At 46.1% G+C, this 12696-nt stretch overlaps 1 protein-coding gene across 18 annotated transcripts in view; it reads left to right on the top strand.

Annotated features, from left to right (window-relative positions):
* The window catches only part of LOC110536022 (AP2-associated protein kinase 1), a 49839-nt gene that overhangs the window by 15449 nt on the left and 21694 nt on the right, over nucleotides 1–12696 (top strand). For 17 of the 18 annotated variants that reach the window (XM_036935860.1, XM_021621518.2, XM_036935856.1 and 14 more), the window contains exons 2-14: nucleotides 3962–4080; nucleotides 5760–5868; nucleotides 5996–6138; nucleotides 6489–6610; nucleotides 6778–6859; nucleotides 7006–7138; nucleotides 8807–8910; nucleotides 9477–9556; nucleotides 9653–9807; nucleotides 10205–10377; nucleotides 11504–11697; nucleotides 11989–12176; nucleotides 12293–12388. In XM_036935860.1, coding sequence (XP_036791755.1) covers nucleotides 3962–4080; nucleotides 5760–5868; nucleotides 5996–6138; nucleotides 6489–6610; nucleotides 6778–6859; nucleotides 7006–7138; nucleotides 8807–8910; nucleotides 9477–9556; nucleotides 9653–9807; nucleotides 10205–10377; nucleotides 11504–11697; nucleotides 11989–12176; nucleotides 12293–12388 — 1698 coding nt within the window. The remainder of the gene's footprint in view (nucleotides 1–3961; nucleotides 4081–5759; nucleotides 5869–5995; nucleotides 6139–6488; nucleotides 6611–6777; nucleotides 6860–7005; nucleotides 7139–8806; nucleotides 8911–9476; nucleotides 9557–9652; nucleotides 9808–10204; nucleotides 10378–11503; nucleotides 11698–11988; nucleotides 12177–12292; nucleotides 12389–12696) is intronic. The other variant, XM_036935859.1, reaches the window with a different exon arrangement.

Genomic DNA, 12696 nt, shown 5'->3' with positions numbered 1-12696 from the left:
CTGGGACTAAACACCTCCCTCTGCAATTGGATCCTGGACTTCCTGACTGGCCACCCCCAGGTAGTAAGGGTAGGACAAAACACATCTGCCACGCTCATCCATAACACGGGTGCCCCTTGTGTGTGTGTCTGCTTAGTCCCCTCCTGTACTCCCTGTTCCATGACTGCTTGGCCAAGCACGACTCCAATACCATTAAGTGTGCCGACACTACAACTGTGGTATGCCTGATCACCGACAACGATGAGACAGCCTATAGGGAGGAGGTCAAAGTGTGGAAGTGTGGTGCCAGGACAACAACTTCTCCCTCAACGTGATCAAGACAAAGGAGGTGATTGTGGACTACAGGAAAAGGAGGGCCGAGCACGCCCACATTCTCATCAACAGGGTTGTAGTGGAGCTTCAAGTTCCTTGGTGTCCACATCACCAACAATGGTCCATGGTCCATACACACCAAGACAGTCGTGAATAGGGCACGCCAATGACTATTCCCACTCAGGAGACTGAGAAGATTTGGCATGGGTCCTCCAGACCCTCAAAGTTATACAGCTGCACCATCGAGAGCATGGTAACTGCTACAGAGGGTAGTGTGTATGGCCCAGTACATCACTGGGGCCAAGCTTCCTGCCACCCAGGACCTCTATACCTGGCTGTGTCAGAGGAAGGCCCAAAAAATTGCCAAAGCCTCCAGCCACCCTAGTGTTAGTGTTTTCTCTGCTACCGCACGGCGCGCGGTACCAGAGCGCCAAGTCTTGGTCCAAAAGGCTCCTAAACAAAAGCTACTCCCAAGCCATAAAGCCGCTGAACAGCTAATCAAATGGCTACCCAGACTATTCGCATTGACCTCCCCCCCCCGACTGCTGCTACTCGCTGTTTATTATTCACTTTACCTGGACCTACATGCAGATCACCGACCATTTTGAATCCCACCGTACTTTCTCCACTATGCAATCTGGTTTCTGAGCTTGTCATGGGTGTACCTCAGTCACACTCAAGGTCCTATACGATATCTTAACCGCCATTGATAAAAGATAGTATTGTGCAACCGTCCACATCGACTTGGCCAATGCTTTCGACTTGGCTTCTCAAATGACTGTTCACCAGCTACTTCTCAGACAGAGTTCAGTGTGTCAAATCGGAGGGCCTGTTGTCCGGACCTCTGGCAGTCTCTATGTGGGTGCCACAGGGTTCAATTCTCGGGACGACTCTTTTCTCTGTATATATCAATGATGTCGCTCTTGCTGCTGGTGATTCTCTGATCCACCTCTACGCAGACGACACCATAATGTATACATCTGGCCCTTCTTTGGACACTGTGCTAACAAACCTCCAAACAAGCTTCAATGCCATACGACATTCCTTCTGTGGCCTCCAGCTACTTCAAAATGCTAGTAAAACTAAGTGCATGCTCTTCAACTGATTGCTGCCCGCATCCTCCCGCCCGACTAGCATCACTACTCTGGATGGTTCTGACTTAGAATATGTGGACATCTACAAATACCTAGGTGTCTGGTTAGACACAAACTCTCTTTCCAGACTCCCATTAACCATCTCCAATCCAAAATTAAATCTGGAATCGGCATCCTATTTCTTCAACAAAGCTGCCTTTACTCATGCTGCTAAACATACCCTCGTAAAACTGACTATCCTACCGATCCTTGACCCGGCGATGTCATTTACAAAATAGCCTCCAACACTCTACTCAGCAAAATTGGATGTTGTCTACCAGAGTGCCATCCATTTGTCACCAAAGCCCCATATACTCTCCACCACTGCGACCTGTATGCTCTCGTTGGCTGGCCCTCACTACATATTCGTTGCCAAACCCACTGGCTCCAGGTCATCTATAAGTCTTTGCTAGGTAAAGCCCCGCCTTATCTCTGGTCACCATAGCAGCACCCACCCCTAGAACGCGCTCCAGCAAGTATATTTCACTGGTCATCCCCAAAGCCAACACTTCCTTTGGCCACCTTTCCTTCCAGTTCTCTGCTGCCAATGACTGGAACGAACTGCAAAATTCTCTGAAGCTGGAGACATTTACCTCCCTTACTAGCTTAAAGCACCAGCTGTCAGAGCAGCTCACAGATCACTGCACCTGTACATAGCTCATCTGTAAATAGCCCATCCAATCTACCTCATCCCCATACTGTATTTATTTATCTTGCTCCTTTGCACCCCAGTATCTGTACTTGCACATTCATCTTCTGCACATCCTACCATTCCAGTGTTTAATTGCTTTATTGTAATTACTTCGCCACCATGGCCTATTTATTGCCTTACCTCTCTTATCCTACCTCATTTGCATATGCTGTATATAGATTTTTCTATTGTATTATTGTATGTTTGTTTATTCCATGTGTAACTCTGTGTTGTATGTGTCGGACTGCTTTGCTTTATCTTGGCCAGGTCGCAGTTGAAAATGAGAACTTGTTCTTAACTGGCCTACCTGGTTAAATAAAGGTGAAATTGATTTAAAATGAACGTACATATTACCCCAACTAACCTGTACCCCTGCACATTGACCCGGTGGTACCCCTTGTATACAGCCTCGTTATTTTGTTACTCTTTTATTTTGTACATATTGTTTCTTAACCAGCAATGCAGTTTTAAGAAAAATAAGAGTCACGGTATATTCGGCATAAATCAAATTTGATTTGAGAACTACTAATAGGATGTGAATTTCTCATTCCGATTAGTGAAACTTGATCCTGGCCCATATCTGCTTCTGCTTTGATCAGAACCCTCCAGCTCAGCCAGTGGAGGCTGTGTGCCAGCCAGATGCAGGCCAGCCCGGGAGGTGCTGAGCCTAGTGCAGCAGCCCAGCAGAGCATTCAACCAACCCCTTCTACTGGCCTGTAATCAGACACAAATACTACCCACATCTTACAGCGCTGTGCTGCAATAACACTGTAGAGGCACCAGTCCTTCAAAACACTATCTGCATCACCAACATAATACACAACTGTTTTTTTTCTCTTTGAACAATGTGAGATAATTCTAGCTAAAATACATGCTCAGTGTGTTTGGTTCCAGACAGTGCTTCTGCTGAACCCTGCCCTTTGGTGTTATTCTTTATGTAGGCTGAGCCAGCCCTCTCACTGTGTGAATGGTGTGTACATGAAAGAAACCAGTGTTGTATCACTCATGGATCACAGCAAGCCAGCACTGCCTCCTGGGTCACCAGAAACAAATAGTGTGCACAGCCAGCCACACAATCACTCATGTTTTTTTGTGTCTCCATATGTCTGAATTAGCAGGCAAGAGGGAGAGAAATGGAGAGGCCCAGACAAAAGGGCTGTTTTGGAGCCGTGCCGGCTACCCAATGTGTCAGCACAATGTGCCTCTAATAGTCGGATGATGGACTCACACTCCACCTTCTCCAGTCACAGTGCGGCTGCTACACTACCTGCAGTTTTCCTCTGATTCTCATCTCTACTGCTGACTCACCAATGCTATGTTGAGCCTTCTTTTACCACAGCTTCATCCACCCCTCTGACTTAATACAGATTTCACAGCATTTCTTCCCAGCTAGTTCTGCCACTGTTGATCTGGGGTCATACAGGGTGTGTTTATATGACAGAGAGGACAAACGTTGCCAGGGTTGTGTGGTGTGCTGCTATCAGGATGAGGTAATGGACAGACTGAAGGAGGCCTGCTCTGTTCTGCACACAGTCAGCCACTCTACAGTATCAGCAGCTTTGACTCATCCAGACTGACTGACCATGACTCAGGGCTAATTCAGTCACTGTTACTGATATTTGTCGAAGCAAAGCACGTCATTTAGCCGTTTGGCTTGAGGGGAAACCAGTGTCACGAAACACATTTTTGTCGCTCCATATTAAGCTGGTCTCTTGTTGTGTTTATTGTATTCTCTTGCTGTCAGGTTAGCTGACAAGGCCGCTGGCCTCAGTGGGGACCTGAGCCACTCAGTCACAGGTCAATGCTGAAATCTTTCTCTCTCTAGGAGGCTTTGCCATTGTGTTCCTGGTGCGGACCCACCAGGGGGTCCGCTGTGCCCTGAAGAGAATGTACGTCAACAACGAGCACGACTTGCATATCTGCAAGCTAGAGATCCAGATCATGGTGAGAACCGGTTCTGGGCTGGAGTTCTGCTCAGTCTGTCACCCAGTCTACCTTATAATGCACAGGCTTTCTCAGACAAATGGACTTCACAAAGGGGGCAAATCACTGTGCCACTGCTGTAGTGAAGCTGATGTAGAACCACATAGATAAAATGACACAAATTTAAAGAATAGGATTGTGTTTCTGTTCTGGAAAAGGTGATATGGGAATGAGTTGCTGACTATGGAAGGGTTGACAAGACTAACTTAAACAAATATATATATGTATGTATGTATGTATGTATGTGTGTGTGTGTGTGTGTGTGTGTGTGTGTGTGGGGGGGGGGGGGGGGGGGGGGGAGCGGAAGGGTGGGTAGTAACTGAGTCATACATTCTTCACTTCATTAGAGCCTGCTGCTGAATATGTTGATTTGGACGTCATGCAGATAAACTCCCCCAACCCCTTGGGCCTCAGTTCCCTAACTGGAGGCCATGCTGTAAGATAACCAGCCCCTGCAGCTACACCCTGGGGGGGCGTAATTGGTACAGGATGGCTGTCATTATTGGGTCGTTCCACGAAATTGGGTGCCTTTTGCCTCCCTTTGATCTTTTAAGTACACATTATGCACCAATATTTAATTTTTAAAAAGCCTGTCATATTAAATGAAGTGCACTATAATATAGACCACATGAAGAATTCAATACATCAGATTTTTTTTTTAATGAATAATGGCTTGCTAAAGTGCCAAAATTCAGCATTTTGACATGTCCCTCCATCAACACTGTCACTTCTAGGAAGATTTCAACTCACTTAATCCCAAAATGTCTCCATGTTTCACCATTGTAAAGGCCTATTTATTTTTGCTGCTTTGACAGTCATTTCTGTAGGTTATTATTGCTATTAATGTGATTGGTGATGCATTTACGTATGTCCCTCATTTTAAGGCCAACCCTGTTATGCAAACAATGTATTCCTTTAAAATAATGGACCATTATTTGACTCACAGCAGGTGACATTGTTTGCGGCCTTTTCCACCATGAACAGCATGGTGGAAAAGGAAGTAAGTCTTGTGTATAATTCCTAATTTTATGAACACCATGTGGTCCCATTCTCTTCACCACATGAGGAGTAATGGCCGATCTTAAACCTAAACTGTGTTATTGTCAACCCTGTTAGAGGCCCAACGGTAACTTTATCCATTTGATATTATATGGGAGTTTATTTGTACAAGGGATACTTGATCAATGAGAACATTTGTGATTCATCTCAAACATGCTTTTAAATAATAGTTGTGGTTACATAAGTGTCCGTAACCGTTTTGACAGTGTGGTACAACTGCAGATAAAATGCTCTTAGTTTATAGGATTTTAATACCCGAGACTGGACAATCTGTTTTTCCGTAAACTCAACATATCCTCCATGCAACTGAAATGTTGAAAGAAGATATATTTTAAAGTGAATTTCCTAAACATTTGCATGTCCAAAAGGCACCCATTTTGTGGAACAACCCTATTACTTCCAGCCTTTTGGCAGATCCTCATAGTCAGCAAGCAGAAGCAGAATACACTTGGGCAATCCAAAAAACAAACAAAGATCACCATTGTTATGGCAGCCTGTTTGGAACTTGAAAGCAAACCAGAGACCTATGAGGTTCTTTATATTCTTTGTAATATTAACCAATTGTGTGTGTGCATGTGCAGAGGGACCTTGTGGGCCACAGGAACATTGTGGGGTTCCTGGACTCCAGTATAACTGCAGTGGGATCAGGAGATGTCTGGGAGGTCCTCATCCTCATGGACTTCTGTCGTGGTAATTCTGCCCCTCTTTCCTTATCAATCACTTTCGTAGTTTCATTCGTGTACAAACATCATACCATTACAGGAGCATATCTACTTAGTTTCCAAACCCATTGTAAGCCCTCCCTGGTTTGTTACAGGCGGTCAGGTGGTGAACCTGATGAACCAGCGTTTGCAAACAGGCTTCACTGAGGCAGAAGTGCTGCAGATCTTCTGTGACACCTGCGAGGCTGTGGCCCGCCTCCACCAGTGCAAGACGCCAATCATCCATCGAGATCTCAAGGCACGAGCACATGTCTTCACACACACACACACACCCTCAGAGTTGACACCCTACTCACACTTGTCCTCTATCTGTTTGTCTTTAATACATGTCCAAGCTGCAAATGTGTGTTGCAGCATGAGAAGTGAACCATGAAGTGTATAAATATGTTACACACCATTCAAAGAGCAACCCAGGAGTCCCCTGTCTCAGGAGTCCCCTGTCTCAGGAGTCCCCTGTCTCAGGAGTCCCCTGTCTCAGGAGTCCCCTGTCTCAGGAGTCCCCTGTCTCAGGAGTCCCCTGTCTCAGGAGTCCCCTGTCTCAGGAGTCCCCTGTCTCAGGAGTCATCTGTGTGTCGATCTCCTCTGCAGGTGGAGAATATCCTGCTCCATGACCGGGGACACTACGTGCTGTGTGACTTTGGTAGCGCCACCAACCGCTTCCAGGACCCTCAGACAGAGGGCGTTCCACTGGTGGAGGAGGAAATCAAGAAGTGAGTGATTCTGAAGAGCTTCACCTCAGCTGGAACACTGAACTCATGGGTGTGGTTTGATAGTTTTAGTCTAGTGAACCAACAAGTACAACAGGTTGGGATGTTGTGGATTTACTGTGCCCTTTCAAGTCCTTTCGTAAATGAGTGTGTTCCCTTCCCGTCTTAAGGTACACTACTCTGTCATACAGAGCCCCAGAGATGATCAACCTTTACAATGGCATGGTCATCACTACAAAGGCAGACATCTGGGTGAGTTGGCATACTGCTGAATCGATATTGGAGATTATGACTGGTTTCTCTCCACCAGAGTTATGTACAGTGTAACTGACTTGCTGGGTTGCAAGATTTTTGAGGTAAAACAAGGTGTGCTGATGTCCACTGTGCTGTCTCTACAGGCTATGGGCTGCCTACTGTATAAACTGTGCTACTTCACCCTGCCATTTGGGGAGAGCCAAGTGGCCATCTGTGACGGCAGCTTCACTATACCAGACAACTCCCGCTATTCCCCGGACATGCACTGCCTCATCAGTGAGTAGCCATCCTCCCTGTCAACTCCTACTGACTGGTCCATGCATTTGTATGTAAGAGAGTTGTCTTTCTGGCTCTGTCTTTCTCTCTGTGCCCCTTCTCGATTACACAGTGCAAGTCCTTTAGAGAAATATGCAGTGCATTCAGAAAGTATTCAGACCCCCTGACTTTTTTCATGTTTTGTCGTTATAGTTTTTCTCCCCTCGTCAATCTACACACTAGCCCATAATGACGAAGCAAAAACACATTTTGAGACATCTTTGCTAATTTATTCAAAATAAAATAACCTGAAATGTCACATTTACATAAGTATTCAGACCTTTACTCAGTACTTTGTTGAATCACCTTTGGCAGCGATTACAGCCTCAAGACTTCTTGGGTATGACGCTACAAGCCCGGCACACCTGTATTTGGGAGTTTCTCTCATTATTCTCAGCAGATTCTCTGAAGCTTTGTCAGGTTGGATGGGGAGCGTCGCTGCACAGCTATTTTCAGGTCTCTCAATAGATGTTAGATTGGGTTCAAGTCCGGGCTCTGGCTGGGCCACTCAAGGACATTCAGAGACTTGTCCCAAAGCCACTCCTGCGTTGTCTTGACTGTGTGCTTAGGGTCGTTGTCCTGTTGGAGGTGAATCTTCGCCCCAGTCTGAGGTCCTGAGGTCCTCTGTACTTTGCTCCTTTCATCTTTCCCTCGATTCTGACTAGTCTCCCAGTCAGTATGTTGCCACCACCATACTTCACCGTAGGGATGGTGCCAGGTTTCTTCCAGATGTGACGCTTTGCATTCAGGCCAAAGTGTTCATTCTTTGTTTCATCAGACCAGAGAATCTTGTTTCTCATGGTCTGAGAGTCCTTTAGGTGCCTTTTGGCAAACTTTAAGCGGGATGTAATGTGCCTTGTACTGAGTGGCTGCTTCTGTCTGGCCACTCTACCATAAAGGCTTGATTGGTGGAGTGCTGCAGCGATGGTTGTCCTTCTGGAAGGTTCTCCCATCTCCAAGGAGGAGCTCTGTCAGAGTGACCATTGGGTTCTTGGTCACCTTCCTGACCAAGGCCCTTCTCCTCCGATTGCTGAGATTGGCCGGGCGGCCAGCTCTATGAAGAGTCTTGGTGGTTCCAAACATCTTCAATTTAAGGATGATGGAGGCCACTGTGTTCTTGGGGAGCTTCAATGCTGCAGAAATGTTTTGGTACCCTTCCCCAGATCTGTGCCTCGATACAATCCTGTCTCGGAACTCATGGCTTGGTTTTTGCTTTGACATGCACTGACAACTGTGGGACCTTTATTTTGACAGGTGTGTGCCTTTCCAAATCATGTCGAACCAATTGAAGTTACTACATGTGGACTCCAATCACGTTGTAGAAACATCTTAAGGATGATCAATGGAAACAAGATGCACCTAAGCTCAATTTCGCGTCACTTGGCAAAGGGTCTGAAAACTAATGTAAATAAACGATTTCTGTTTTTATATTTAATAAATGTGCACATTTCTCTAAAAATCTGTTTTTGCTTTGTCATTATTGGTTATTGTGAGTAGATTTGGGGGTGTTATTTAATCAATTAATCAAGGCTGTAACGTAATCAAATGTGTAAAAGTCAAAGGGTCTGAATATTTTTCGAATGCACTGTCAGTATCATAATTACAACCACGTTTTCTTCCATTCATCAGGATACATGCTAGAGCCTGACCCAGAGCTGAGACCAGATATCTACCAAGTGTCCCACTTCTCCTTCAGGCTGGCCGGGATAGAATGCCCCATCCGGAACGTACATGTAAGTCACCTCACCCTCAGTAACGACAACAGGACTAGAACATCTCCCCGGAGACGAAGGTTACAACCAAATAATTCAAAGAGCGAAAATGGAGAGGAACTTTTAACTTTATTTGAATTGTTACCTTGCCCTCCAAAATGCCAGATGTAATGTTATTTAATTTCAAATGTAATAAGCTTCCACATTTTACTAAAGTTTTATTCATGTCTAATCTTTTTGGAAAGCAACATAAGTCTAGGGAAAATAAGTCTAGGATGGGGGAACAAGGAGCTTTGTGGTTGTTGCCAGTTGGCTGCCCTCCATCTCCCAGGCCCCTTTGCTTTGCATTGAAGGAGCAATGTCAGCACTCAAATCATCTGACACAGCACATTTCAGACGTCATTCCCAGTGGACATTCAAGGCCGATTCATGGAATCTTTAACTGATCATGACATTGCTGCAGTCATGTCATGCAGAAGTTATAATGATAAAGGAAAACCATTACACTAGAAATCGGAGTGAAGCTGATTGATTAAAATTGAGTAGCATATATAAGCATACTACTGAAACTCTTTTCACTTTCACAGAACTCTCCTATTCCTACAAAACTCCCTGAACCAATCAGAGCCAGTGACGCTGTGGCCAAAAAGACTCAATCCAAAGCCAGGTAAGTGAGGGGCTTGAGAAACGGGGCTTTTTTATAGTTACAGATGTAAAGCTCCGGCAAAGGATAATCTGGCCTGCCCTTCCTCTCCCCTCCCAGGCTCTCAGATCCTGTCCCCACAATGGAGACGTCCATCACGCCCCGTTCACGCCCCAAAGCTGGAGGGGCCCAGTCCATAGGCATCCTGCCCATCCAGCCGGCCCTCACCCCACGCAAGAGACCCAACATGGCTGCAGGAGGGCCCCAGCCCATAGGTACGCATTAACTACCCTCTGTACCTGCTTTGTTTCTCAGTCACAGCTTGAACCACAACGACCTGATGATGTGGTGAGCAGAGAGGTGAGGCCTGCTAGCAGAGGAAGTCTCTTATCCTGTAACAAAACACTCACCAAGATAGACATCCTGTATTGAGCTTGATGTATTGAACTGTTCCAAGTGTTTGGCTGACATAACATGGCCTTGTAATCCCAGTGGTTCAATTTGTCCGTCCGGACAAGGCTTTAATAGTCTATTAATGTGAGCCCCTGTAGTCTCTCTGAGCCCTTCTGTCTATCTGCTTGTATAGAGACAGATAGTAGCTGCAAGCTTGTCTGCTTTAGTCAATTGTTATGTCACCCTTACAAGACGAGCATCGTTTCCCCTGTACTACAGGTGTTTTAGGCACAGCCCAGCCTGCAGTTGCTGTCCAATTAGTCCAGCAGGCCACACCCCCACTGGCTCAGACCGCCCCTTCGCAGCCCATTGCCACGCCCCAGCATCAGCAGGGTCTCTTCATGAAGCAGCAGGCTGCAGCCTTCTTCAGCCCACAGCAGCAGACCAACCAGGTGGGCATATTACTTTGTGTTTGGGCTTCTTAACATATCAGAGTATCTTTTTACCATTTGCCAATAATATTAAGTCATTTGTTTTTTATGAATCCGTTTATTGCCTTCTAACTTATGATATTTCTATGGAGTGCACATTTAGCAGGACCTCTAAATGACCTTGTGGTTTTGAATGAAATTGAATCCAACTGAATAACTTTATTGACTTTCCAGGAACTCCCATCTAATCTGTTCATTAAAATACACTGACATGTCATGTTTAACAAAAATCCAACTGCAAAAATGACAACTTTCATGAAAAACACAGAACAGAATACTATGCCTCCCATGCCGATCTTCCAGGGCTCTGTGGCTGTGCAGCCCAAAGCTAATCCTGTGGCTGCAGTTGCTCCCCTGCAAAAGCAGCCAGCTGGCCCTGCGGCAGACCTCCCCCCTCCCCCCAATCAGCAGCACCCCCTCAGCAGCCACAGGACATGCACTTGACTGACTCTGAGCCCACAGTAACCCCCCTCCCCTCTGGCAGTCTGCTGCCTTGTGGGACAGGGAGGGATAACAGGCCCCTCCCCTCTGGCAGCCTGCTGGTCTGTAGGACAGGGAGGGCTAACATGCCCCTCCCCTCTGGCAGCCTGCTGCCTTGTGGGACAGGGAGGGCTAACAGGCCCCTCTCCTCTGGCAGCCTGCTGGTCTGTAGGACAGGCCCTGACTCTCTGTCTGGGGCCTTAGAATCTAGCTAATCACCTAACACTGAAGACAGCCATTTAATGCTTTGCATAGTGATCTTTGCATAGTGATCAAATAGGATTCAGAAGCTGTCTAGCTGCTTTTCCTTTCACTGTAGTTATAATGTTTAAAGTTGTCATGAAACGTCTGTCACTGGAACCTGTCAACACTCAGTTCTGTCTCCTTTAGAATGTGTTGTTCTAAATCCAATATGAATCAATAACATCCTGAATACCATCCTTTGGTATTTTTCCACTAATTAACCATGTCTTTTCACTAACCAATAGAATAGCTAATCAACTTGAATCAGCCTGTAATTTTCTTCCTTCTCTCACTGATATTGATATTTGGTGTGATATTTTTCTTATCTCCATATTAAACCCTTTCTCTCGCTCTCTTCTCCCAGCATCTGGCTCCTGGACGTGGGCTCCACAAGGTTGGCACCCTGACACCCCCCTCCTCCCCAAAGATGCCCCCCCGAGGCAGTCACAGACGCATCCTGAGTGACGTCACCCACAGTGCTGTGTTTGGGGTCCCAATCAGCAAGTCAACCCAGCTACTGCAGGCGGCTGCAGCCGAGGCCAGCCTCAACAAGTCCAAGTGAGCTGAATTAACCCATCTCAATGAACTGAGGAATCAACTGTCCATTCATTAGAGAGAGAGAACAAACAAACACACAGGCATTCATTCAGAGAACCCTTTAAACACTCCCTTTTTATAGTTCAACACAGGAATAAACAGTCCTTTCAATCTACAAATAACTCGATAGTCTTTTTAATCACCCATATTTGTATGCATGTTTTATATTTGGCACATACTTGTTTGTACTTGAGATACATGAGATGGATGGTTTCCACTGCAACCTTTTGTGTTTTCCTGTGTGTGTTGTAGGTCAGCAAGCACCACCCCCTCTGGCTCCCCCTGCTCCTCCCAGCAGAGTGTGTACCAGCCAGGGGAGGGCGGTGCCCAGACAGCCCCCTCTGTACCCACTGGCAGCTGGAACCCTTTTGGTGATGACAACTTCTCCAAGCTCTCTGCAGAGGAGCTGCTCAACAAGGACTTTGCCAAGCTGGCCGAGAGTAAGACCACAAAGTCCAGTCTGTGTATAGACATCTACAAGCACAATGGATAGATGGTAGATGGGTAAATTATCAGAGGTGATGTTGTTTTCTAATTGTGTTTGTCTTTATGATAGCTACAACAGGGGAGAGGGCCAGCCTCTCCACAGAGAACCTCATCTCAGGGCTGCAGCCTGTCTCTGCTGCTGGGGCCACATGCAAGGCTTTCTCAGGTAAGACCCCACGTGTTCACCTTCCTCTCTCTCCCTGTGTCATACAGACGTCATTATCCCTCTCCCTCATCTCTACATATTTCCATGTGTAGTCCTTGTGATTTTATCTGCCGGCTTCTTCTCTGTAAATCTTTATTTTGAAGGCAGATGTTTCTCCAGCTCTGTAGAATTCTTTCATAGAGATATATCGGTCTGAGCTGTTAAGTGAACCTTTCCAACCTTACTATGAGACAATTTTCTGAGCCCAACCCAAACCCAATTACTGTTGTGTAATTTGTTCTCCTCAGCGCTGTTGTCCTCTTACATCT

Source organism: Oncorhynchus mykiss, chromosome 11, assembly GCF_013265735.2.
Source record: "Oncorhynchus mykiss isolate Arlee chromosome 11, USDA_OmykA_1.1, whole genome shotgun sequence".
Lineage (NCBI taxonomy): Eukaryota > Metazoa > Chordata > Actinopteri > Salmoniformes > Salmonidae > Oncorhynchus > Oncorhynchus mykiss.
Note: the sequence above shows the minus strand (reverse complement) of the source record. Positions and strands in the feature narration are given on the sequence as shown.